General features: G+C 37.7%; 1 protein-coding gene across 2 annotated transcripts; it reads left to right on the top strand.

The window, feature by feature from the left end:
- The first annotated feature begins 159 nt into the window (after window positions 1-159).
- On the top strand, window positions 160-24561 carry THAP12 (THAP domain containing 12). 2 transcript variants are annotated; one of them, XM_034995627.1, is made up of 5 exons: window positions 160-347; window positions 10876-10996; window positions 14623-14730; window positions 19080-19116; window positions 21171-24561. In XM_034995627.1, exons 1-5 carry the CDS (start codon window positions 259-261, stop codon window positions 23102-23104), a joined length of 2289 nt encoding a protein of 762 aa, XP_034851518.1. In that variant the 5' UTR covers window positions 160-258; the 3' UTR covers window positions 23105-24561. The 2 variants fall into 2 exon arrangements, with proteins under 2 accessions (XP_034851518.1, XP_034851519.1); XM_034995628.1 differs by lacking the exon at window positions 14623-14730 and having other exon boundaries at window positions 164-347.

The following is a 24561-nucleotide window of genomic DNA, read 5'->3' as shown; positions in this document are numbered from 1 at the left end:
CACCAGCGGCAGCGGCGGCGGCGGCGGTAAATCCTCCCGGCCGCTCACAGCACTGTGGAGCCGCGTCCCCAGCCCGGCCTCGGACCGCGGCGCCCCTCCTGCCCCTCGCGGCTTCTCGCCCGCCGCCCCTCCCCCCGGCGCGCCGGCCTTGCCGAGCCGGCCGGCCGGCCTGGCTCCCCTCCCCGGCCCCGACGGGCGGGCGGGCTGCCCTGAGGAGGCGGGGAGGGGAGGGCTGGGCCGGCCGGCGGGTGGGCGACGATGCCGAACTTCTGCGCTGCCCCCAACTGCACGAGGAAGAGTACGCAGTCGGACCTGGCCTTTTTCAGGTTCCCGCGGGATCCGGCCAGGTAAGCGGCGGGCGCGGAGCCGGCAGCCCGGGCCCATCTCCGCGGTGCGCGCTGCCAATCGCCGGCTCCGGGGCTGCGTGGGGAGTGGGCCACGGTCTTCGACCCCAGCCTCGGCCGCAGCTGGGGAACGGGCCTTGAGCAGCGGGCCGGCGGGCGCCCGGGGACCTCGGAGCACGTGCGCCAGCGGGGGCTCGGCGCGGCGGGCACCACCCGAAGGAAGAGGCAACTGGGGCGGCGCGCAGGCGGGATGAGCTGGGTTCTCGCCTTGGTTAGCTTGCTGGGTGACCTCGGGCAGGTCGCTTTCCCCTCTAGGCTTTAGTTTCCTTAGCTGTCAAAAGAGGGACTTGGATTCTATGGTTGGGGTCACCAGGGCCCTTCCCTCTCCTTGCCACCACCCCCGGGGCAGTGTTTCTTTTTGGAGTCCGGTCACCTTCTTTGATCTCGTCGAGTCACAGTTAATTCCTCCAGCGGATTTGTTCATGGTTCAAATTCTGGCTCTGACCGTTACTCATTGTCTCACTTGGTTATCGTGGGGATAACGAGGGGTGTAAGGTGGCGGGGGTATACGCCTGTGGGCGTGGGAATTGGTATTGAAATCTCTTCCTTGGGGTAACCCACACGCTCTGACTTATATTTAAAGAGTGACAGAGTAGGGACTGTGAAAGTCTGAGGAATTTTCCTTGGCTTCTCTTGTTGCGTTCATTTCAAACCAACACTTATTGTGTGCCGAGCGCTACTGTTTGGTGCTGGAAATTCAGATGTGAGTGAGACAGTTTTGCTGCCTGCAGAAAGCTCACAGTCTGTTAAGGAGACAGATACAGAAGAAGGCGAATATAATATAGCATCGTATTTATTAGGTCCACAAATATTTATTGAAGGCCTACTATGTGCTAGGCATTGCTCTGAGCACTGGGAGTGTACAGGTGACCAAATCAAAGCCCCTGCTCTCTTGAAGTTTACATTCTAGTGGAGGAAAATAGACAAGTATGTATATACAGTATGTCACGTGGTGATAAATACTGTGGAGAAAAGGCAAATGTTGGGGGGTATAATAAGGAGTAGCAGGGGAGGCACAATTGCTATTTTAAATAGGGTGATCAGAGAAGGTCTCACTGAGAAGGTGAATTTGAGCAAAGACCAAAAGTAGGTGAGCGGGCCAACCATGGAGATATCTAGAGAAAGAGCATTCTGCTCTGTGGAAACAGTAAATGCAGTCAGGGCATGCATGTTACGGGTACAGCCAGAAGTCCATGGACAGTAGAGCTGGTTTAAGGAAGGAGAGAGAGGGAAAAAATGAGAAAAGTGTGTGTGTTTGTGTTTGGCGAATTGTGTAGGACATTTTAGCCCATGTAAAGCATTATGGCCTTTATTCTGAGCGAGACAGGAAGTCATCCAAGGGTTTAGAGAAGAGAGACTATACTTTAAACAGGATCACTGGCTGCTTGTTAGATTGTAGGGAAGCAAAGGTGAGAGCAGGAAGACCAGTTAAAGGCTTAATTGCAGTAATCCAGGTTAGTAGAGGAGGAGGAGGTAAACTGTTGGCATTTGAGAAACGTTTTGAAGGTGAAGCCAACAGAATCTGTTAATGGTTTAGATGTAGGGTGATAAGAGAAGAAGGGAAGTGAAGAATAACTCTTAAGGTTTTTTTTAACCTGAGTATTTACTGAGCTATGGAAGACTGGGAGGAGCAGGTTGGTGGAGACATATTAAAAGTTTGGTTTGGGACATGTGAAGTTTGAAGAGTTTAATAAATGTTCAGGAATATCCAGAAATGAACTCAAAATGGCTCATATTTAGATCAGTAACCTAAATATTTTAGAGCTAAAACCATAAAGAGATAGTCTGGAATTTAGAGACTTTCAGACTAGAGATTTTAAATATGGGTGTTCTCAGTTTATAGAGGGTATTTAAAGTCATGCTCTGGGGTAAGTAGAGCGGAGTAGATCTGAGGGTTGAGCCCTGGGTCATTCCTGGTGTTTAAAGTTCAGGGAGGTGAGGATGAACTAGCTCGGAAGAGTGAGGAGTAGCTGTTGGGTTCTATGGGAGCAGGGAGGGGGAACATCTGAATCTGACTGGGCCTTATCCCATTACGCATTATCTTCCTTTTACCCAAATTTTAGCCCAAGGGCAATCTTGAGAGTATATTTCACTTGCATAATAAGGGCAACATTAGTTGATTCTGGACACAAGTCATTTGTGTCCGTATAGTGTAGTGAATGCTCTTTTCGTTACACTCCTTAGAGGGGAGGGAGTATGACCTATAGGGGTGTACAGTCTCAAATTTGGAAGAAATTTTTAGATCTAGTGCAATCTGTCCCGTTTGAGAATCTAACATAAGGACCTTACTTGAGAAAAGACAGACACAATTTTGCATTCCATTATCAAGGTATTTATGGACCCTTTAGGGCCCTGTGCATTCCTGACAGGTGGGCCTTTGCTAAAGACTGTTCTCTGCTTTGTGAAGGGACACTTCAAGATTTTGGACAGCTTTGGCTGTTGTTTCTTTCTTGTATTGAGTGGGAATATGCCTCCCTATAATTTATGCTTTGGAGGTCCTAGTTATGTTCCTACAGTCATACCGAGCAAATCTGTGCCATTTTCTATGTCAGAATCCTTTGGATATTTCAAGACCAAATTATGAACTTTTGTTTTAAACATTTTTATTGAGATATAATTCACACACCATACAATTCACCCATTTAAAATGTGTATTAAGTGCACTTTAATAAAAATTGTACAGTATTAATGTATATTCAGTATATATTACATTATTAATTTTTAAACATTTTGGTAAGATATAAAATTTGCCATTTTAACCATTTTTAAGTGTATAATTCAGTGGCATTAATTACATTCACACTGTTGTGCAGCCAATCCCTTTCCAAAAGCTTTTTCATTACCCCAAGCAAAAACTGTAACCATTAAGCAGTAACTCCTTCCCTCCCCCCTACCCCGCCCCACCCGCTTTCAGTCTCCATGAATTTGTGTGTTCTGTATACTTCATGTAAATGGAATCATACAGTTGTCCTTTATATCTGGTTTATTTTAGTTAACATAATATCTTCAAGATCCTAACTTTTTATCCAAATCAAATCTCCTCATACTAAGGATTTCAAATTCTTCTGTATTTGACAGTTTCTTCTTTACCGTGCCGAGAATTAATTATAATAACGAAGTAGTTTTCAGAAGTGTGTATTGAATTAATAACAGTATTTTAAGGGTTATTAATTATAATATTTTTTTTCTGTAAATGAGTTGTAGGGAAGGTTGATAAAAGGTGACATTGCCAACCTATCCTTGAAAAGTTACTGTTAACTAAAAATAAAGATAGTATATTTAATGCTATTAAATAGTACATTTCCTTTTTGTTATATTTGTAAATTCCATGGACACTTTTATAAACAGCTATTTGAAGTAATTTAAAATTCAAAAGTGTAGTTAATAAAGGGCACAGTGCAGAATTTCAAAATATGGTACCTTTTATTGGTTCAGAAAAAGTGGCATTAATGTGCTTTTTATTTCTTATTATTAATTTTAATTTTAGTTTTTTTAATTGAAATATAGTTGACAAAGTTCAACATTAGTTTCAGGTGTACAATGTAGTGATTCAATAAGTCTATACATTATGCCATGCTCACCACAAGTGTAGCTACCATCTGTCACCATATAGTGCTGTTATACCATCGACTATATTCCCTATGCTGTGCCTTTTATCCCCATTACTTATTCTTTCTTCTTTTTTTTTTTAACTATAAAATAATTGAATCAACTCACTTTAGGGCAGTGGTAGGGAGGTCATAGATTACCTAAAATTAAAGTTTAAAGAAAAAAAAAACCTGCCTAAATCTGGATCGCCCCAGGATGGCTTGACTAATGCCAAGGCTTGGCAGGAACCTGGGGGCAGCTCATCCCCAGATGAGGTGAAGGTACAAGTAGAGCTAATGAATTGCTCCTATTAGAGTGAGGTGGGCAATTGAAGCCCTCTTCTTCCTTCTCAGGAAGTTAGTTCTAACTCACCCCTCAGGTGGTGAGGTCTTCCAAGGTTCTTTTGGCAATTTAGTCAAAGTTAATTGAGAATTGATGTACTCTGCCTTGTAAAATGTAAAACAGTGTTTTTTGGGGCACTCATGAAGGTCCCCCAAGACCCTTTCAAGGAGTCCACAAGATAAAAATTATTTCCTAATAACACTGATGTTATTTGCCTTTTTCACACTTGTTCTTTCGGGAGTGTGCACTGGAGTTTCTGAGGAGCTCCATAACATGGTAACATCATTGCTCTGATAAGTTGTCTGTTAATATTTTCTAAAATTTTCTAAGTATGATTATACAGATGGCGGTGTTTGGTAGACATTTTCTCAGAAATGAACGAAAGCCTGCCACTTCAAGGGAAACAATTGACATTCAAGCAAAAGTTAGAATTTTGGAAAATTTGTATGCACCACTTCAAGCTTGACAACTCTGTAAGACTTTTCTGTTGAGATTGATGGTGATATTGATAAATGTGACTTTTTATTTTTTTTTTAATTTTTTAAATTTTTTTTTAAAGATTTTATTTATTTATTTGAGAGAGAGAATGAAAGAGAGAGAGAGAGCATGAGAAGGGGGAGGGTCAGAGGGAGAAGCAGACTCCCTGCTGAGCGGGGAGCCCGATGCGGGACTCGATCCCGGGACTCCAGGATCATGACCTGAGCCGAAGGCAGTCACTTAACCAACTGAGCCACCCAGGCGCCCCAATAAATGTGACTTTTTAAATAAATTGTATAATAGTGGTTTGCATAACTGACTGAACTGATATTTTCCAGATTGACCAATTCATAATTTTACAAAGACATGCACAGATAAAAGCCCTATTCAAAGTATAAGATACACCAGCAGATTTCAATGTAATAGAGTGAAAAAGCTCATTGATCTGGTTTCAGATTCCACATCGCAACTCATCTTTAAGAAACCACCACTTGTGGAGTTTTGGTATAGTATTAAAGAATATCCATAGTGGGCACCTGGGTGGCTCAGTCATTAAGTGTCTGCCTTCGGCTCAGGTCATGATCCCAGGATCCTGGGATCAAGCCCCACATCGGGCTCCCTGCTCCACGGGAAGCCTGCTTCTCCCACTCCCCCTGCTTGTGTTCCCTCTCTCGCTGTCTCTCTCTCTGTGTCAAAATAAATAAATAAAATCTTAAAAAAAAAAAAAAATATCCATAGTAATGTGGGTAAGGGAGGAATTTTTTTTTTTTTTTTTTTTTTTTAGGGAGGAATATTTTAATTACCTTTTTTAACTGCATAGCAGTGTGAGGCCAGATTTTCTTCATATACTTTAACCAAAACCACATACGGCAGCAGATTAAATACAAAAACAGATGTGAGAATCTAGCATTAAAGAGATTTGCAAAGATGGAAAACAGTGCCATTCTTTTCACTAAATGTTTTTTGTTTTGGAAAATGCAGTTATTTTTCATTAAAATATTACCTATATTAACATAATGGGATTTTGAGTTTTAATGAATTAATAAATATGTTTTAAATGTATTTGGTTTTAATTTCTATAATGATAAATATTGATAAACAAAAGCTCTTTGGGTCCTCACTAAGAGTGTAAAAAGACTGAAGTTTGAGAATCACATCTATAAAATATGATCTTAAAGTGCTTTCATATCTCATTTAATCCTCCAACCAATGCTGTGAGTTGTAATGATAATACTTTTTATAGAATACTTCATATTCTCTGTGCCAGTCAGTGGTCTGTATGTTTTGTGTACATTATTTCATTTAACCCTCGCAGTAGGTTTTGAGATAGTCCCTGCTTTCAGATGAACAAAGCAGGCACAGAGAAATTAACTAATGTCCTCAAAGTCCCATAGAAACATGATATAGGATAAAATATGTAATATTACCAAAACTTATTTGACCATGAAACTTTTTTTATTTTAATGGAACAGTTGATTAGTGTGCCTTGAAATATGTTTTTGAAAATGCTGCAAGTAGGAGACCATCAAAGGGAAAAATAAATAAAAAGGCTAAATAATACTGAAAGGGTGATTAAAATGATAGAAAATGACAACTGGATTTGGCAGGATTGAAATCATTCATAATCTTGAGCAGTTTCGTTGGAAAAGAGATAAAGCAGAAGCCTCCTTGGAATTGATGGAGGAAAGAATGTGAGATAAAGTGGAGACAGGGAAAATGGGCTCTAGTTTTGCTATGCAGAGGGTCCAGGTAAATGGAATTTTTTAGAAGGGAGATACTAGGGCATGTTTATACTAATGGTCATAATACAGTAAGATAAATAAAGGATGTTGAGAGAGCATATACAGAGAGGAAGGGGAGTCTTTCCTATGTGTGTGTGTGTATACATAGTCATACACATATGTATACACATCTGAATCAGGAAAAGTTTCCTTCAAGAAATGACGTTTGAGGGGCAGCTGGGTGACTCAGTCTGTTAAGTGTCTGCCTTCGGCTCAGGTCATCAATCCCAGGGTCCTGGGATCGAGCCCCGTGAGCCCCATGTCAGGCTCCCTGCTCACTGGGGAGTCTGCTTCTCCCTCTCCCCGCACTGTGCTCTCTCATGCATGCTCAGTCTCTCTCGAATAAATAAATAAAATCGTAAAAAACAAAAAAACAAAAACATTTACTCTGCAGCATGGAGAAGGGGTTAGGGAAAGGCAAAAGACCAGTTGAAGCTGGATGGATTCGGAGAATCATTCCACTCTGCTAAGGGAAAAGACTACAGAGTCTGGAGTACAGGGCACAGAACAATGACAGGGAGAGCTAGGAGAGGGGAGACAGTGGTCAATTTGAGAGATAATTATGTATATCCTTAAAAGCATTTAAGTATATATACATAATGTATATATACACATGTACATGTACACACATGTATGTAAAAAGCTTGTAGTCATATATAACTTTTATAACTATTGATATAAAATGTATATACACAGGCAATCACAACTCATTAAGTGTTGTGTGGCTTGTTGGATTTTTAGGGTGACCTGTCCATGAAACTTTTGCCCAGATTTAAAAAAAATATATATATATATTACTAAGATCCCAAACTCCCTCTCCCTTGAGGCCCTCCCAGTCATTATGCCACTATCCCTAGTGAGAGCCACTGTCCTACTTGATACAATTAGATTAGTTGGTTATTGAGAATGAGGGACACAGTGAGGGAATCTTTTATTGATATATGACATACATAGAAAAGAGTGTAAAATTAGTAGTCTAGACTTGATGAATTTTTATGAAATGAATACCCAGGTAACGTTTGAGGTATAGAACATGTTTCTACCCAGAGAAGCCCATTAGAGATCCAGTGCCCAAAGTGTTTATTGTGATGTAGTCACATAGACACACTCTGCCAAGCATATGTTAAAATTCTAGACTCCCAGAAGGAAGGCAGATGTTCAGTATAAATCATATTGTTCAAAAAAATAAATCCTGTTGTTTGCACAGTCTAAGTACAATGAGCCACCTTATCAGTTAGGGAAAGTTTTATGTCAATATAGGGAACTGTTAACCAAGTTTCTTCCAGGCACCAGGCAAAAGGCCATCCTTACAAGCAGGCCTTTCTAACAATAGCAATCTCAGGCCTCCTGTATTAACTTTTTTTCTGCATAATCACCGTAGATTAGTTTTGCCTATTTTTTTAATGGCATCTGATTTCTTTTTTTTTTTAAGTTTATTTATTTAAGTAATCTCTACACCCAACATGGGGTTCAAACTCATAACCCCGAAATCAAGAGTTGCATGCTCTTCCAGGTGAGCCAGCCGGGTGCCCCAAGTTTTGTCTATTCTTGAACTTCTTATAAAAGGAATCATAGATGTACTCCTGGCTGATTTTACTCAGCATTACGTTTGTGGGATCTAGCTAGTTCATTCATTCCCATTGCCAAAGAGTGCCACTTTCTCATCAGCATTTGGTATTCTCTCTTTTACTTGTGGTCATTCTTGAAGGTATGTAGTAATATTTTATTATGGTTTAATGAGTATGTCCCTGATGACTAATGAGATTGAGCCCTTTTTTTTTTCCATGAATGTTTTTTTCATGTGTATTGGCCATCTGGATAACCTTTTTCTTGTAAGTTACTTATTCAGATCTCTGGCCCATTTTTATATTGGGTTCTCTGGTTTATCTGTGGGAGTTCTAAATACATATTTTGGATAGAATCTATTGTTGGATATATGTATTGCAGATACCTTCTTCCATTTTATAGGTTGTCTTTTCACTCTTCAGTGGGTTCTTTTAATGAAGAAAAGTTATTAACTTTAAAGTAGCCAAATTAATTCATCTTTTGCTCTAGAGCTTGTGCTTTCTTTTGCCTTCTTTAAGATATCTTTGTCTATGCCAAGGTAATGGAGATAGTCTCCTGTGTTATCTTTTAGAAGCTTATTGTTTTACCTTCCATATTTAGATCTATAGTGCACTTGGTACTTATTTTTGTGCACATGGTGTAAAAGTAGGAGTCAAGATTGATTTTTTTCATATGGCCATCGAATTGACTCAGCGCTGTGTATTGAAAAAAACTTTGTCCATAGCTCTCCGTTTTGTTTCATTGTTTTATCCTGTGCCAGTACCACACACTCTTACTAAGCTTTATAATAAGTTTTAATATCTGATAGTGTAAGTCAACTTATTTTTTTTTTAAAGATTTTATTTATTCATTTATTTGAGAGAGTGAGAGAGAGAGAGAGCACATGAGAGGGGGGAAGGTCACAGGGAGAAGCAGACTCCCCGCCGAGCAGGGAGCCCGATGTGGGACTCGATCCCGGGACTCCAGGATCATGACCCGAGCCGAAGGCAGTCGCTTAACCAACTGAGCCACCCAGGCGCCCAGTCAACTTATTTTTTTCAAGATTATTTTGATATTGGTCCTTTGAATTTCTATATAAAAAGTTTTAGAATTATCTTGTCATTTCTCCCTTTCTCTCTCTCCTTTTCACACATACACACAAAGAGACATGCACAAAAGAACTTTTTGGGATTTTGATTATATTGAATCAGTAAATCAATTTGAGGAGAATTAATATCTTTAGAATTCAGTGTACCAGTACATGAACTTGTATATCCCTCCATTTATTAAAGTTATTTTAAATCTTTTTCAATTAGAGGGTCTTGCACATCTTTCACTAGATTTACTTCTAGGTATTGATATGGCAGACATAGATGTAGTTATTTGGGCTATCTGCCCAATCTATTCTTGATTGAATCTGAATGCTTGTGGTATCAGAAAGCTGTCTCAACTTAGTTCAGAGATAATAAAGATAGTAGTATTCTGTACGGAAGGTCTTCAGAGATCTAAGAATTAAAAAACAAACAGCTGTAGCAGTATGGCTATTTTTTTAGTGAGACAGTTTCTGTACTAAATATTTGGATGTTGAAACATGAAATGTTTATGAAATCATAGTGCACAACTCTGTAAAAATATTAAAATATGGACATCTTAGGTATCATTACTGTGCAGTAATACTTCTTGGTTGAATGAAATGCTGTACAATTTAGGTGTGGTTTTAGTTTCAGTTAGATAATCAACATTTCACCATGGTTTTACATATTGAGAGTAGAAAGAATTAAGTGTCAGCGTGTGTGTGTGTGTGTGTGTGTGGAGGGGTGAACTGTAATATTAAGACAGAATATACTATGATGCGATTGTAGAGTGAATTATGTTTTCAAATTTGTGGCTGTGACAGCATTTTTATTCCTAGAAACTTGAGGAATGAAGGAAAGAAAGATCTAGTTGTAAGCTTTAGCAAATTAACATTTCTGTGCCTTCATTTCTTCATCTGCATACAGGGGATAACGTACCCTTTTGTAAAGGACTTAGAACAATGTCTGGCTCATAGTAAGTGCTTAGTATGCATCGTCGTCATTGTCATTATTATTATTTATTTTTCTGCAGATCTGTAAACACCAAGAGGGCATGGACTTTGTCTTGTTCATTATCTTCCACACCTTCTGTGTACTAGATTGTGTAGGTACAATCCCTGCAGTCATGGAGCTTGCAATCTAGTCTGTACATATTGTAGATAATAAATCATGTTATAATAAGGCAAATGAACACAGGCATCATGCTCCTGTAAGAAACTCTCATGATTTATAGAACATCTATTTACTGATTTTTTGCAGTGTTGTTTTATATCCTTGTTTAAGTTGAAATCCTGAGGGGAATGTTAGGCCGTGGTCTCATGGTTGTGCAACTTTTTGCTTGAACTACTGATAATTAAGTCCTCTCTGGTGGTAGGATGTCCTGGGAATTGAAAGACTCAGATTTAAATTCTAGTTTTACTGCAGATTTTGTGCATGACTCTGAGCGAGTTACTTCTTAACCTTGTCTGTAATTGAATGTACTAAATGATATCTAAGATTTCTTCTAGCTCTCATTTTGTTATCAGTCAGCTTTTCCAAATTACGTTCTACAGGGAGAGGAGAGCAGGAATCCATTGTCTATAATATATATTTGCCTTATAGCTGAATGCTGAAATAAAAATGTTGAGCTCATATTTCATAATTGTATTTTGGTTTTATTTATAGATGCCAGAAGTGGGTGGAGAATTGTAGGAGAGCAGACTTAGAAGATAAAACACCTGATCAACTAAATAAACATTATCGATTATGTGCCAAACACTTTGAGACCTCTATGATCTGTAGAACTGTAAGTAATAGAAGGGCTTGAGTTGTTGTTTTCTCTCTCACTCAGTATCTGGTTGGAAATGTAAATATTTAATAATGCTGGAGTGTATCCTTGGACCCCACCACTTTTTTCAAAGTTGAAGACAAATTCGGAGCTAATTGGTATTCTTTTGTTCTTAAAAACCCTGGATTTTTTTTAACCCCCCTGTTTCTGATGCCCCCGTCCTACTCACCAGAGGTTGCCACTTTTACGTTGCTTAATGCAGCCTTCAGAAAATTTTGGATATTAAAGTGTTTGTTTAAGGTAGAGGTTGTGTTTTTATTTGGAGCAACTTCTCCAGAGCTTTTTTTATGAGTGAAATCTTCATTGAGAAATGGAGCTCTTTGTTTTCATGTTTCCATGTACTGTTAGAACCAACCCTTAATTTTTATGTGCAAGTTACAAGAAGCAAATCATATATTTAATGTGAAAAAAATTTCCATCAGTAATTTTCAATTTCATATCAAGACCTGGGTCTCTCACCCTTACTACTGTTAACTGTGTGAATTTGGCCATGTCACTTTCCCTTTCTGGGCCCCAAATTCTAATAAGGAGATTAAACCACATAATTCTTGAGATCTTAAGATTTTTAACCCTCTGTGATTCTGTTGTTGCTGTGACTTGTAAGAGACACAAATAGGGCAGATTTGATCGAAATGAAGCAGACTTGAAACACTTTAAAAATTAGTTAGGAAGACAGTTTTGTAAATAATATATTCTTGTTTAGGTATAACTAATGTATCATCTCAGATATTGGGATAGACATAAACTTGATTTGAAGATACACTATATATTGTTATGCAGCAATTTATTTTGATATTTTTTTCAGATACATTTTGCAGAGGCATCAGAAAACTAAAGAATGATTGGGTTATTTTATTTCTCAAAATTAATTGAAGCAGATACTTGTGAAGTCATTGGGAGGTGAGCCAATTCCGGTTCAACAGTTTAATCACAAATATTTGAGGGATATTTTTGCCTTGCTTTGTTAAGAGGGTAATAATGATCAACCAAAATAAGGGATTTCATATGTTTAAAAGGCAAACTATTTTTATGTTCTTGACATTAAGTAAAAATATCCCAAATTATTTTAAATATACAAGCCATATACATTTTTATTTTAGTAATAAATATGGTCTATTTATTAGACAATTCCAGTAAGATTAATATGAGAAATGTAAAATTATAGTTCACTCATATTCTTGTTTAGTCAGAGCATAGGACAGAAAGATGAGCTATTTTTGCTTTTTAAATTTCCACATGATTCTTCAGTCTTGAATAAGTTAATGCAAATACGAGAAGATGTTCTTTCTACACATGTAGAAGAAGATACTGCTATTAAAAACCGGCTTATATGATATCTATATCCAAATGTTTGAGAGTTTTGACTTTATTAGTTTGGCATTGAAGGTTTCATCAGTAAACATTCATGGCTACTTCAACCAAAGCCAAATATTATCTTTGATGCTAGAGTAAAATCACTGCTTTATGCTCAAACCTTAGTTCAGCAGTTAAAGATTAAATCTTGATACTGAGTTAAAACTGTCATGCACGTAAATTGAATATAGCTCTTTTTTGCATGTGAACTTATAAATCAGTATTTATAAAAAGTAACATGTTTTTAATTCATGTGCTGTTTTTTGGTCTGTAATATCTTTATAGCAAATTAATTTGATTTGAATTTAAGAAATGCATTAAGAATGTTTTATCCCTCCTCTCCTTATTTAATAATTGGTAAGATATCAAGAGTTGACTGTGTATGTTGTGACATGTTTGTTTGCTAAGCAGGAAAGATGCGGTGTTTGGGGTCCAGTATCGTTTTTGCTCCCTTCAGTGATTGTGTCCCTAATCAATCTCTGAAAATTCCTAGTAGACTCAGGATAATTGGCCCAGCACTAGAAGCTGAGTGTCATTAAGAAATAGATTTTTTTTAAAAAGTTTTCTTCTTTCTGTTTTCTATGAGGCATGGGGTTGAACTGGAAAATATTGAATCTGAATAGAAATACTTCCCAAATGTGTTTAACAACTCTTGAAATAAAACCCAAGATAGTGTGTTCCCTTTAGTTACATATTTTTTTCTTCATATCATCCTAACCTTCCTTCCCTGGGTGAAAAAAATATAGTTGTTATTTTTGTTTGGCATATACTTTGAACATGCTTTAATAGTCAGCTTTGAAACAATCACTGCTCCTGAGAAAGCTTTTTAAAAAGAAGTGTTTGTCTTAATCAGTGCAGACCTGTGAAGAAATTAAAGGCACTGTTTCTTTGGACTAGCTGAGGGGAATGTATGCAGTTATTCATCTGTTACTCTTCCTGTTAATAAACTTCTTGTCCCTACTTGACCTCTGGGTTGGCTATTGAAGACTGTCAACATCTAAGTATGCATCCAGCTTCTAGCCAGGTTGGATTAGGTTAACAGGAATTAGAATAGAGAATAGTCATCCTTCAGTGATAAGAACATTAGAATTAGAAATTTAGAAATACCTAGTTCAGTGTTTGCAGAAGTCCAATTAGGTATATCACGGTTATGAATGAATTCAAGTGGCACATGAGTCAGTTTTTATTTTAGGAGTTTCAACAGTATGTGTTAAAAAATATAACTAGCTAGGGGCGCCTGGGTTGCCCAGTCATTAAGCATCTGCCTTCGGCTCAGGTCGTGATCCCGGGGTCCTGGGATCGAGCCCCACATCGGGCTCCCTGCTCCGCGGGAAGCCTGCTTCTCCCTCTCCCACTCCCCCTGCTTGTGCTCCCTCTCTCACTGTCACTGTGTCAAATAAATAAGTAAAATCTTTAAAAAGATATATATATTTATATAATTATAAATTATAATTTATAAATTATTATTTATAATAATATTTGATATTGATATTGCTCAATATCATCAAAATCATTATTTTGTAGTTTGTATTGCCTAAGACAATTCTAACTCATTAAAAATGAGTGGATTATATAAAAGTGCAGATAATGGTTTGCAAGCATTATCGTTAGTATATGAATAATTTCATTTTGGGAAATATTGGTCTAGTTCAATACTTGAATTTTATTCAGAAGAGGAAACTGAGGTCCAAAAAGGGAAAATACTTGGCTAGGATCTCATAGTGAGTAACTGGTAGAGTTTGGACTAGTTCCTAGGTCTCCTGGGTCCCACGCAGTCCAATATTATTTCACTATACCTGATGCTTCTCAGTAATAGTAGTGAAAGGGGAGTGAACAACAGGTAAAGGGAAGAATTATTAAGAACACACAAAGCAATAGATGGAGAAACTTTTGTGCCTACTGTAGATTTGGTGGGCTCCTGGAAGGGCAGAACAGACAAAGTCGCTGGGAGGATGAATTAGAAGTATATATGCAAGATGCAAATACATTTTATTTTTTATGTCTACCATCAGTTCCGTTCCTTTTTGAAAATAGATTGCCAGAAGGGCAAAGACAAAAATTGAGTTAGAAATAATAAGCTAATCTGGATTGACATCATCTTTCTGCACGTCTCTACACTTTAGAGCTGGAGTTGAAGGAGTACTGGGGAAGTCATTAACATAGCATTTTCTTTATGTGTAATAATACATTCTTACAGACTGTTTCTGAATTAACACATTTTTCTTTTTCAGAGTCCTTATAGGACAGTTCTTCGAGATAATGCAATACCAACAATATTTGATCTTACCAGTCATTTGAACAATCCACATAGTAGACACAGAAAACGAATAAAAGAATTGGTATGTCAGTGTGCTTTTGGCTTTCCCACCCCCCCGTAATACTGTGACATCAAATATAGATGCATTCATGTTAAAATTGAACCCAAGTTACTCTCTATTTCAAAGGTAGCATGGGAAGTGAATGCTGTGGTTATTGAAGTAGCATGGATGTGAGATGATCAGTTCTTAAATTGGAAAGTCTTTCTCAAATTTAGCCCATTGATACTCATTGACTTGGGGCAAAATATGCTTTCAGTTATAGACCACTAGCACATAACCTTCCTGGGAAGAAAAAAAAACAAAAAACACTACCTTTTCTTTTATAGTAAGGAAAGTGGAGCTGAGGGATATTTCCAGAATTCAGCACAAAGGGATAAAGAAAGGGAAAGTATAAAAGTTAAGACATGGATACTTTTACTTAGAAGTAATGGTTCTAGCACTATTAAGTACTGACAGGGTTAGAAAAAACTTTTAAATCTCTATATATGGCATCATTTATACATGTTTTTATATTCCTTTGATACCCTTTAGTTCTAATGATTGAAACCTACCTGTTTTTTTGTTGACATTAGGTGAACAACATTAAATTGCTGAGACTCCTCAGTCCATGACTTTCTGTCATTGTTGCCACCAGCAAGACCTTTATTTTTTTTTCTTCCTCCTTCCACTATTACCATTCCCATTTCCTCTCCTCCTTTTGGTATCCATGCTAGTGTATTTAATATTTTTCATTTCATTCTGCCTACTGTGTGCTTTTTAAAGCAACATTTATCTAATTTTCTTCATTTTTCTGTTTCTGTGTTTACCTTTCATATTTACGTCTTTGATCCATTTGGAGTTTGTATGTCTTTATTACCATAGCTTTATAATATATCTTACTTTCAAATACAGGGATTTCTTAACTCTTCTTTTTCAAAATTGTCTTAGCTATTTGTGGACCTTTATCCCACCAGATGAATTTGAGAATTCTTTTGTCTTATATAAATTGTATGGGGATTTTCATCATGAATGTTTTGAATTACTATCTTTGCAATATTAATTAGACCTATCCATAAACAGAAAAAAACGGCTATCAAGTAATAGCAATCATTGACAAAACTAAATACTAGTTCTTTGAAAACACTATTAAAATACTTTTAGGGGCACCTGGGTGGTTCAGTTGGTTAAGCGTCTGCCTTTGGCTCAGGTCATGATCTCAGGGTCCTGGGATCGAGCCCCTAGTAGGCTCCCTGCTCAGTGGGGAGTCTGCTTCTCCCTCTGCCCCCGCCCCGGCTCGTGCTCTCTCAGATAAATAAATAGAATCTTTAAAATAAATTAAAAATTAAAAAACTTTTAAGAATACATAAAGTAAAAAATTTGAAATAACTTCAGGGTTTTTGCTGCAGTTCTTTAAAATGATTTTTTTTTTTTAAAGATTTTATTTATTTATTTATTTGAGAGAGAGAGAGAGAAACAGCATGAGAGGGGATAGGGTCAGAGGGAGAAGCAGGCTCCCTGCTGAGCCGGGAGCCCGATGTGGGACTCAATCCCAGGACTCCAGGATCATGACCTGAGCCAAAGGCAGTCGCTTAACCAACTGAGCCACCCAGGCGCCCTGCTGCAGTTCTTTAAAAGAGAACAATATGTATATTCTTCCTTAAATTACTTCCTAAATACACTGTGGTTATTGTTGGTATAGATTATGTATTCTGGTTGGGATTGTTTCTAGCAATTTTGAAGACCCCTTTTTATTAATCCTAATAGTCCACCAAGTTTTCTATGTAGTTGATTGTATCGTCCTCCAAATTTGCCTCTTCTTCCAATCCTTATAATTTAAAATTTTTCTGTTGCCTGTGTTACTGTTTAGTAACTACAGTTACTACACCCCTAAGAGTGCTGTGTTGAACAGTCTCAGGAATGTCACAGCTGGTACATTTGTCTTGTTGCATTAAGTGTGACATTTGTTGTTGATATTGTTAGATAATTTTTATCAAGTTAAGGAAATTCCTTTTATTCTCTTTTAGTCCTCATATTCAAAATTTTTATCATAACTTGTTGAACTTATCAGAAGATTTCACTGCATCTGTTGAGTAGAAAAGTTCACGATTTTTTTTAAGGCAGTCAATGACATTGATGGGTTTTCTGATGTTGAACCGTCTTTGCATTCCTGTGATGAACCCTAATTGATTGCAGTATATCTTCATTTGTTTGATTTAGTTGGTTAATATTTTATTTAGGATTTTGCATTTATCATTTTAAGTGTTGTCCTGTAATTTTCTTTTTTCGTGTACTCCTATTATCCAGTTATGGTATCAAGGTTCTATTAGCCTTATAAAATTAGTTGGATAGCTTTCCTTTTTTTCTCCCTTAATTTTTCTAGAGAAACTTGTATAAGGTGTATACTATCTGCCCTTGAAAGTTAAACCATAAAACCATCAGAGGGCTTGGGGTGGGTGAGGGAATATTTTAATTGCCATTTTGATTTATTTATTGGTTTTCTCTTCTTGTGTTTTCATTTGTTTTCAAGAGTTCATGAACTGCATCTAGGATTTTGGAATGCTTGTTTTTTTCTGAACCTAAGATTATTTTAATAGTCTTTGCAAAGAAATAGTAGTTACTTTTATTAATGATTGCTGTACGTGTGAGCTATTTTATCGGTTTCTTCTTGATTTGAGGGATTTACTTTTTAGCTCTTTTTCTGGCTTCTTGAATGTTTAGCTCATATTTATGTATATTCAAAGCTGTAAATGTCTTAAGTGTGTTTTAGCTGTATCCCACAATTTTAGACATGTAATGCTTTCATTGATTAGCTAGAAGTGTTTTGTAATCCCCTATTTCTTTAACATAGGATTATTTTTGTTTTTAGTTTCCAGGCATGGGTTTATTTTTTAAAATCATATTGTAGTTTTTATTTGGAGTGTTATTATTAATTGATACATAGAGGATATATACAGTCTGTGTGATACTGATTCTTTCTAGTTTTTGCATCTGTTATTGCTATTGAAGTATGATGCTAGCCTGATTCTTGCTTCTTTTTAGATGATCTGCTTTTGGGCGCCTGGGTGGCTCAGATGGTTAAGCGTCTGCCTTCGGCTCAGGTCATGATCCCAGGGTCCTGGGATCGAGTCCCGCATCGGGCTCTCTGCTCCTTGGGAGCCTGCTTCTCCCTCTGTCTCTCATGAATAAATAAATAAAAATCTTTAAAAAAAAAAAAAATAGGTGATCTGCTTTTCTCACTCAAAGTCTTTAGTTTTTTTCCTTTATATTTGACATTTAAAATTTTGCTAAACTGGGTCTAGATGGTTTTTTTAATTATCTGGATTTACATCTTTAAGTTCTGCGAAATCCTCAGTTTTTATTTCTTCATGCATTTCTTTCCCTCTGTTTATTTATTTGTTTTTCTGGGACTTCTCATAGATGAATGCTGACACTCCACAACAGTCCTCCACATCAGCGTTCTTCTTAGTAATATGTACCAGGGCTGAGGCACTCGGCCACTTCCCACCCTGTAGCTTATCATTTCCCTGTATTCCGCCCCTTGGGAACCTCAAATACCTTACTGCAGACATACTCTTCCAGATCTGCCCTCCTTGCAGCTGCAGCTCACAGGATAAGGAGGGAATGTTCCAGATTGGCTAGCCTGTTGACATTTCTTGTTAGCAGTATCGTGTTCCCATGCTGCCTAGCAGGTACCCTGCTAACTCCATATGTCACTGGTACTGCCGCTTGCCTGCCCCAGAATAGGGATGGGGTGGCTTGTGATTTAAGCATTGTGGGGGGTTAGAGGGAGAGAAAAGGATACAACTGGGAAGTCCTTCCTCTGTCTAACCCTGTATGTGTGTGCCACTTGGCCCTCTATGCTGTGTGCATCCATTTCTCTCTTTTCCATACTGGTACTGCGTTACTCTCTGCTTCCCAGGGATTTTTTCATAGCTTTTATGTTAGGTTCTGGGATCCAACAACTCTCTCTTACATGGCATCCCCCAGGATTGGATTGAGGGGGACATGATTTGTGACCCCTTGGAATGCCCATCCTATACTTTCATGCCTTTTATTAGCCAGCAAACACTTGTAACCCGAAGTTATGATGATTTAAGTATAAAGTAAGTTAAACAATGTATTCTTTCCTCTCCAGTATTTTATTATGAGCTTGGAGTCATTAGTAAATTATATTTTAGTATATTTGCTGCCGAAGCGAGCACTCATTAGTAAATTATACTTCTGGTTTTTCTGGTCATCTCTATGTTTGAAGAATGTTTTCCTTATAAGGAATTTATGCTCTTGAAGGAATTAAATTTGAGTCAAGATATGCTTTTTACTTATGAGTCTACAGTGATGTGCTAGAGTTCAGTTTTCTTAAAGATGTTTTTTTCTTTTTTCTTGTCATTTAGAGTGAAGATGAAATCAGGACACTGAAACAGAAAAAAAGTAAGTGATAGTATTAATGACTCAACTTCTGAATGCCTTTTAAAAAGGCCTTGACCTGGTAAGGACAAATAATTATGTTTTATGTCTAAAACCTGCCGTGAGAATGATGTAAGCATGTGGTAGGCATTGTCCCGTGGTCTGGAATTGTCTGTGAGACTAAAGTGTTAGTTTAGTTTCTTGATTGAGTGCTACTTTGCCTTCTCCCCACTAGGGCTGTGCTCTTGGTGTGGTAGGAGTGGCAGGCACACAGAGTGTCCCAGGGTAGGGAAGGAGAGGCAGCGGGAAGGACCAGAGCAGAATCTTCGTCCACCCAATGTGTGGTGCATAATAAGTTCTTGATACATTTTTAAGGAATAAATGCCGTGGGAACCTTAGCCTAATAGAGAGTAGGAGTCAGAAGCCTTTCTGCAGGTACTGATAGCTGACCTCTGTCACCAAAGAATGAGGACGAGAAGTTGTTTTTGTTTTGTTTTGTTTTGTTTTTGGCAAAACATTCGTTTAATCGTGAAATGTAGACAGTCAGAAATAGATGGATGTAATGGTATGAAGGAAAAGAGCATATCAAGACTCTTCCACTTTTATTAAAGGTTTTGGCGATGAGAACTTCATAAAATCTCATGAAATTCTATTTCCTATATAATAAACATCTACTTCTGAGTAGGAGACATATGCCATATTATAGCAACCATTTTAATGTGTAAAATAATTCTGAATTCTTACTATAAAAATATTTGGCTAAAATATGAAACATCTTTGCAGTAAAACTGACAATGCAACCTAAGTTAAGGTTTCAGAAATGTCTCCTGGAAAAAATGGGCATGTTTTCTTTTGCCAGATAAACTCTCAACAGTGAAAGTTAAGGTGCCATAAATTAGACAGAGCTGGAAAGCAACATTATCTTCTTAGAACAGTATGCAACATGGACTTCCCTCCTTGTCAAACAGACAACCACTTAACGACAATGACTTATTAAGTTGTTTTTGTTCTTGACAGTGATTGCTATTATTCCTCCTTTCTCTGTCCCTTCCTACTACTGTGTTGCTATTATTATTAATATAAGTCTTTATGTCTGCTCTGTGCCAAGTCTTTATTCTAAGTGCTTTTCTTAATTGATTTAATTCTCACAGTAGTCCTGAGGTAAGTACTATTATTTTCCATCTCTGTAGATGAGGAGACCTGGAGTCAGGCAAAGGAGGAAAGAGTATTCTGTACAGAAGTAGAGTGGCTTGAAGCAGGGTGCTGGATTTGGGAAATTATACTCATTTTGTTGTTGGAGCTTCTACTGTTCCATGATGGTTAGAAAATGAGCCTAGAGGGGACCACAGGGTCCAGGACTTGCAACATTGTGTGTATGACAGCGGGCAGGGCACCAACCTCAGCGCCTCGGTTTTCCTATCCAAATACAGAGAGATCAGGCTGATATGTCTAGTAGTCTAATATTAGCCTTAAAAATTGCCTGAATATACTCTACATTTTATTGGCTTGTAGAACTCTCCTCTTCCATATAAAAGTGTAGCTTAATTTCACAGAAACTGCATCAGCATGGACCTTGGAGCCAGCCAGGCTTGGATTTGAATTTTATCTCCATCCTTCTAACCACATCTATAACCCTGGGCAATTATTTACTTTCCTCAATTTGTCAAATGGGGTTGATAGCACCTGCCTGTAGAGGGAATAATGTGATAAATATAAAATGCCAACACAGTGCCTCAATAAATATTAGTTCTCTTCCTTTTCTTTTTTCTGAGGGCACAGACTGTTACTGCTCTGTGTATGTTTTATGTGACGTGCCTTGTTAAGTTTGTAAGAAATCATTTCTCTCTTACAACATTTACGTGTAGGATTAAAATATATCTGTATATGGTTTTTTGTCTCCTCTAGAGTGTGTCTTATTGTAACCTCTGTATCCTAGTCTGTGGTCCAGTAGGTGCCTGGTGAATGTTGAATGGATGAGTTTGTGAATTTTAAATATTTAACCAGTCAAAAATATAAATTTTTGTTGTTTGTATGGTTCCTCATGAGCCTGTTTATAAAATTAATTCTTTGTTTTCCAGTTGATGAAACTTCTGAACAGGAACCAAAACATAAAGAAATAAATAACAGCAATGCTCAGAATCCCAGTGCAGAAGAAGGGGGTGAAGAACAGGATGAAGACATTTTACCTTTAACCCTTGAAGAGAAAGAAAACAAAGAATACTTAAAATCTTTATTTGAAATTTTGATTCTTATGGGAAAACAAAACATCCCTCTGGATGGGCACGAAACTGATGAAATCCCAGAGGGTCTGTTTACTCCGGATAACTTCCAAGCACTGCTGGAGTGCCGGATAAATTCTGGCGAAGAGGTTCTGAGAAAGCGCTTTGAGACAACAGCAGTTAACACATTGTTCTGCTCGAAAACACAGCAGAAACAGATGCTAGACATCTGTGAGAGCTGCATTCGGGAGGAGACCCTCAGGGAAGTGAGAGACTCCCACTTCTTTTCCATCATCACTGATGACGTAGTGGACATAGCAGGGGAAGAACACTTGCCTGTGTTGGTGAGGTTTGTTGATGAATCTCATAACCTGAGAGAGGAATTTGTGGGCTTCTTGCCTTATGAAGCTGATGCAGAAATTTTGGCTGTAAAATTTCACACTACGATAACTGAGAAGTGGGGGTTAAACATGGAGTATTGTCGTGGCCAGGCTTACATTGTGTCCAGTGGATTTTCTTCCAAAATGAAAGTCGTTGCTTCTAGACTTTTAGAGAAATATCCCCAAGCTGTCTACACACTTTGCTCTTCCTGTGCCTTAAATATATGGTTGGCAAAATCAGTGCCTGTTGTGGGAGTATCTGTTGCGTTAGGAACAATTGAGGAAGTTTGTTCTTTCTTCCATCGATCTCCACAATTGCTTTTGGAGCTTGACAATGTAATTTCTGTCCTCTTTCAGAACAATGAGGAAAAGGGTAAAGAACTGAAGGAAATCTGCCATTCTCAGTGGACAGGCAGGCATGATACTTTTGAAATTTTAGTGGACCTCCTACAAGCACTTGTTTTATGTTTAGATGGTATAAATAGTGATACAAATATTAGATGGAATAACTATATAGCTGGTCGAGCTTTTGTACTCTGTAGTGCAGTAACAGATTTTGATTTCATCGTTACCATTGTTGTTCTTAAAAATGTTCTATCTTTTACAAGAGCCTTTGGGAAAAACCTTCAAGGGCAAACCTCTGATGTCTTCTTTGCAGCCAGTAGCTTGACTGCAGTGCTGCATTCACTAAATGAAGTGATGGAAAATATTGAAGTTTATCATGAATTTTGGTTCGAAGAAGCCACAAATTTGGCAACTAAGCTTGATGTTCAGATGAAACTCCCTGGGAAATTCCGCAGAGCCCAGCAAGGTAACCTGGAATCTCAGCTCACTTCTGAGAGTTACTATAAAGAAACTCTAAGTGTTCCAACAGTGGAACACATTATTCAGGAACTGAAAGATATATTCTCAGAACAGCACCTCAAAGCTCTTAAATGCTTATCTCTTGTACCCTCTGTCATGGGACAGCTCAAATTTAATACATCGGAGGAGCACCATGCTGACATGTACAGAAGTGACTTGCCCAATCCCGACACACTCTCAGCTGAGCTGCATTGCTGGAGAATCAAATGGAAACACAGAGGGAAAGATATAGAGCTTCCATCCACCATTTATGAAGCCCTGCATCTACCAGACATCAAGTTTTTTCCTAATGTTTATGCATTGCTAAAAGTCCTATGTATTCTTCCTGTGATGAAGGTTGAGAATGAACGCTATGAAAATGGGCGAAAGCGTCTCAAAGCATACCTGAGGAACACTTTGACAGACCAAAGGTCAAGTAACTTGGCTTTGCTTAACATAAATTTTGATATAAAACATGATCTGGATTTAATGGTGGACACGTATATCAAACTCTATACAACTAAGTCAGAGCTTCCTACAGATAACTCAGAAACCATTGAAAATACCTAAAAGACTTTTAAAGTAGGCTTTCTCTTACGTTTGATATTGGGAAAAATCTGTAAGAAATTTGAAAACATCTTACAGAAAAGCTTTCAGGTGTATGTAGGCCACTTAATCACTGAATATCTTGACCTGTCGACCTCTCATTGAGTACATTAGCCATTGATAATCTGCCAGTTTAAATGGCCCCTGTTTAAACTCTCATGCTTTGGAGACATACCTGTTCCAGAAGATAGCATTGAAAGTGCCACATTATACTTCTGTGGGATCTCTGCTAATGGCACTTGGGAATTGTTTTAGTTAAGTCATTTTAGATAAAGCATTTATTGTCACTGGATCCAATTGTCTGGTATTGAGTTATCAGTTCTTAGAAGATAAAGATTTTGAAGAGGTATGGGAGGAAGGAGTACATTTTATAAAATGTTACAATGAAGCTCAGAGTGACCTTTGAATAGTAGGAGTGTTAGTATGTTAAAAATCTGTAATGGACAGTTAAGGGAGTTACCAGACAGAGACAGAGAGAGAGAAACACGTGAGCTTGCCAGGCAAGGATTGCAGTAGAGATTTTGTCTTTATCAAATAAACTTAAAGGAACAAGTTACAGTTAAAGTTTGAATGGGAGAGCCTGCCATTGTTGTTCCACATTGGATTGTTGCTGTTTACATTCCTTTGTTGAGCCTACATCTTCATAAGCTCTTTAGCAAGTGTATGTAGAACACCTACGTCTTTATAAGCTTTTTAGCAGGTATATGTTGAACACCTCTCTGTTCATGGTCAAGACAGGATTAGAGGCCATGGATACTGACAACTGATTTGTCTGCTCTTTTTCCATGACTATATCTACTGCCTCGTCTTGATTTATAAACAAAACCTGGAAAACCTACAAAAATAAGTGTTTTGTGGTTTATCTAGGAATAATACAGAAAATATTGCTGTTATTTTTGGTGAAGAAAATCAATTTTGTATAGTTTATTTCAACCTAAATAAAATGTGAATTTTGTTTAAAGTTCAGGTACATTATTTTTGGTGGGGAACAAAATGGATTCTTGTGGTAAATTCTTTTTTCAAAAATATCACCTTCACAATTGAAGATGGCTTTTTGGGGGCTTTTTTTGGGGGGTGGTGGCATATGTTTTACTACTTGGGGTATATAAAAGACATTTTAATTAAGAAATTTCTAAATAAGGTTTATCTAACTGATGTGTTTTAATATTATGTGCTGTATGACCCCGTTACAAATTTTCAAGGTTTGTGTAATTGTTGATAGCTAAAATGTAAACGAATTAATATAATTGCCAAGATGTCATTGAATTATTTTATGTTGGGATATGTTAGTGTTACTTGAGTTTCAGAAAACAGGATGGGGTGCATTTATAGAGTGCAGGTCTTAATGATAGCTGGCAGTGCATTTCCCTGTCAGGGACAAGGCTGGCCGATGTGTCAGATCAGGACACATTACTCATTCA

Source organism: Mirounga leonina, unplaced genomic scaffold (assembly GCF_011800145.1).
Source record: "Mirounga leonina isolate KUSES-001 unplaced genomic scaffold, KU_Mleo_1.0 Mir_92, whole genome shotgun sequence".
In the NCBI taxonomy this organism is placed as follows: domain Eukaryota; kingdom Metazoa; phylum Chordata; class Mammalia; order Carnivora; family Phocidae; genus Mirounga; species Mirounga leonina.
This window is presented reverse-complemented; position numbering and strand designations above follow the sequence as displayed.

Bases quoted from the DNA above. Each gene is read 5' to 3' on its own strand.
- THAP12 (XM_034995627.1), top strand. From the start codon at position 259: ATGCCGAACTTCTGCGCTGCCCCCAACTGCACGAGGAAGAGTACGCAG. The intron at 10,997-14,622 runs GTAAGTAATAGA...TTTCTTTTTCAG, and splicing joins CCTCTATGATCTGTAGAACT to AGTCCTTATAGGACAGTTCT. The intron at 19,117-21,170 runs GTAAGTGATAGT...TTTGTTTTCCAG, and splicing joins GACACTGAAACAGAAAAAAA to TTGATGAAACTTCTGAACAG.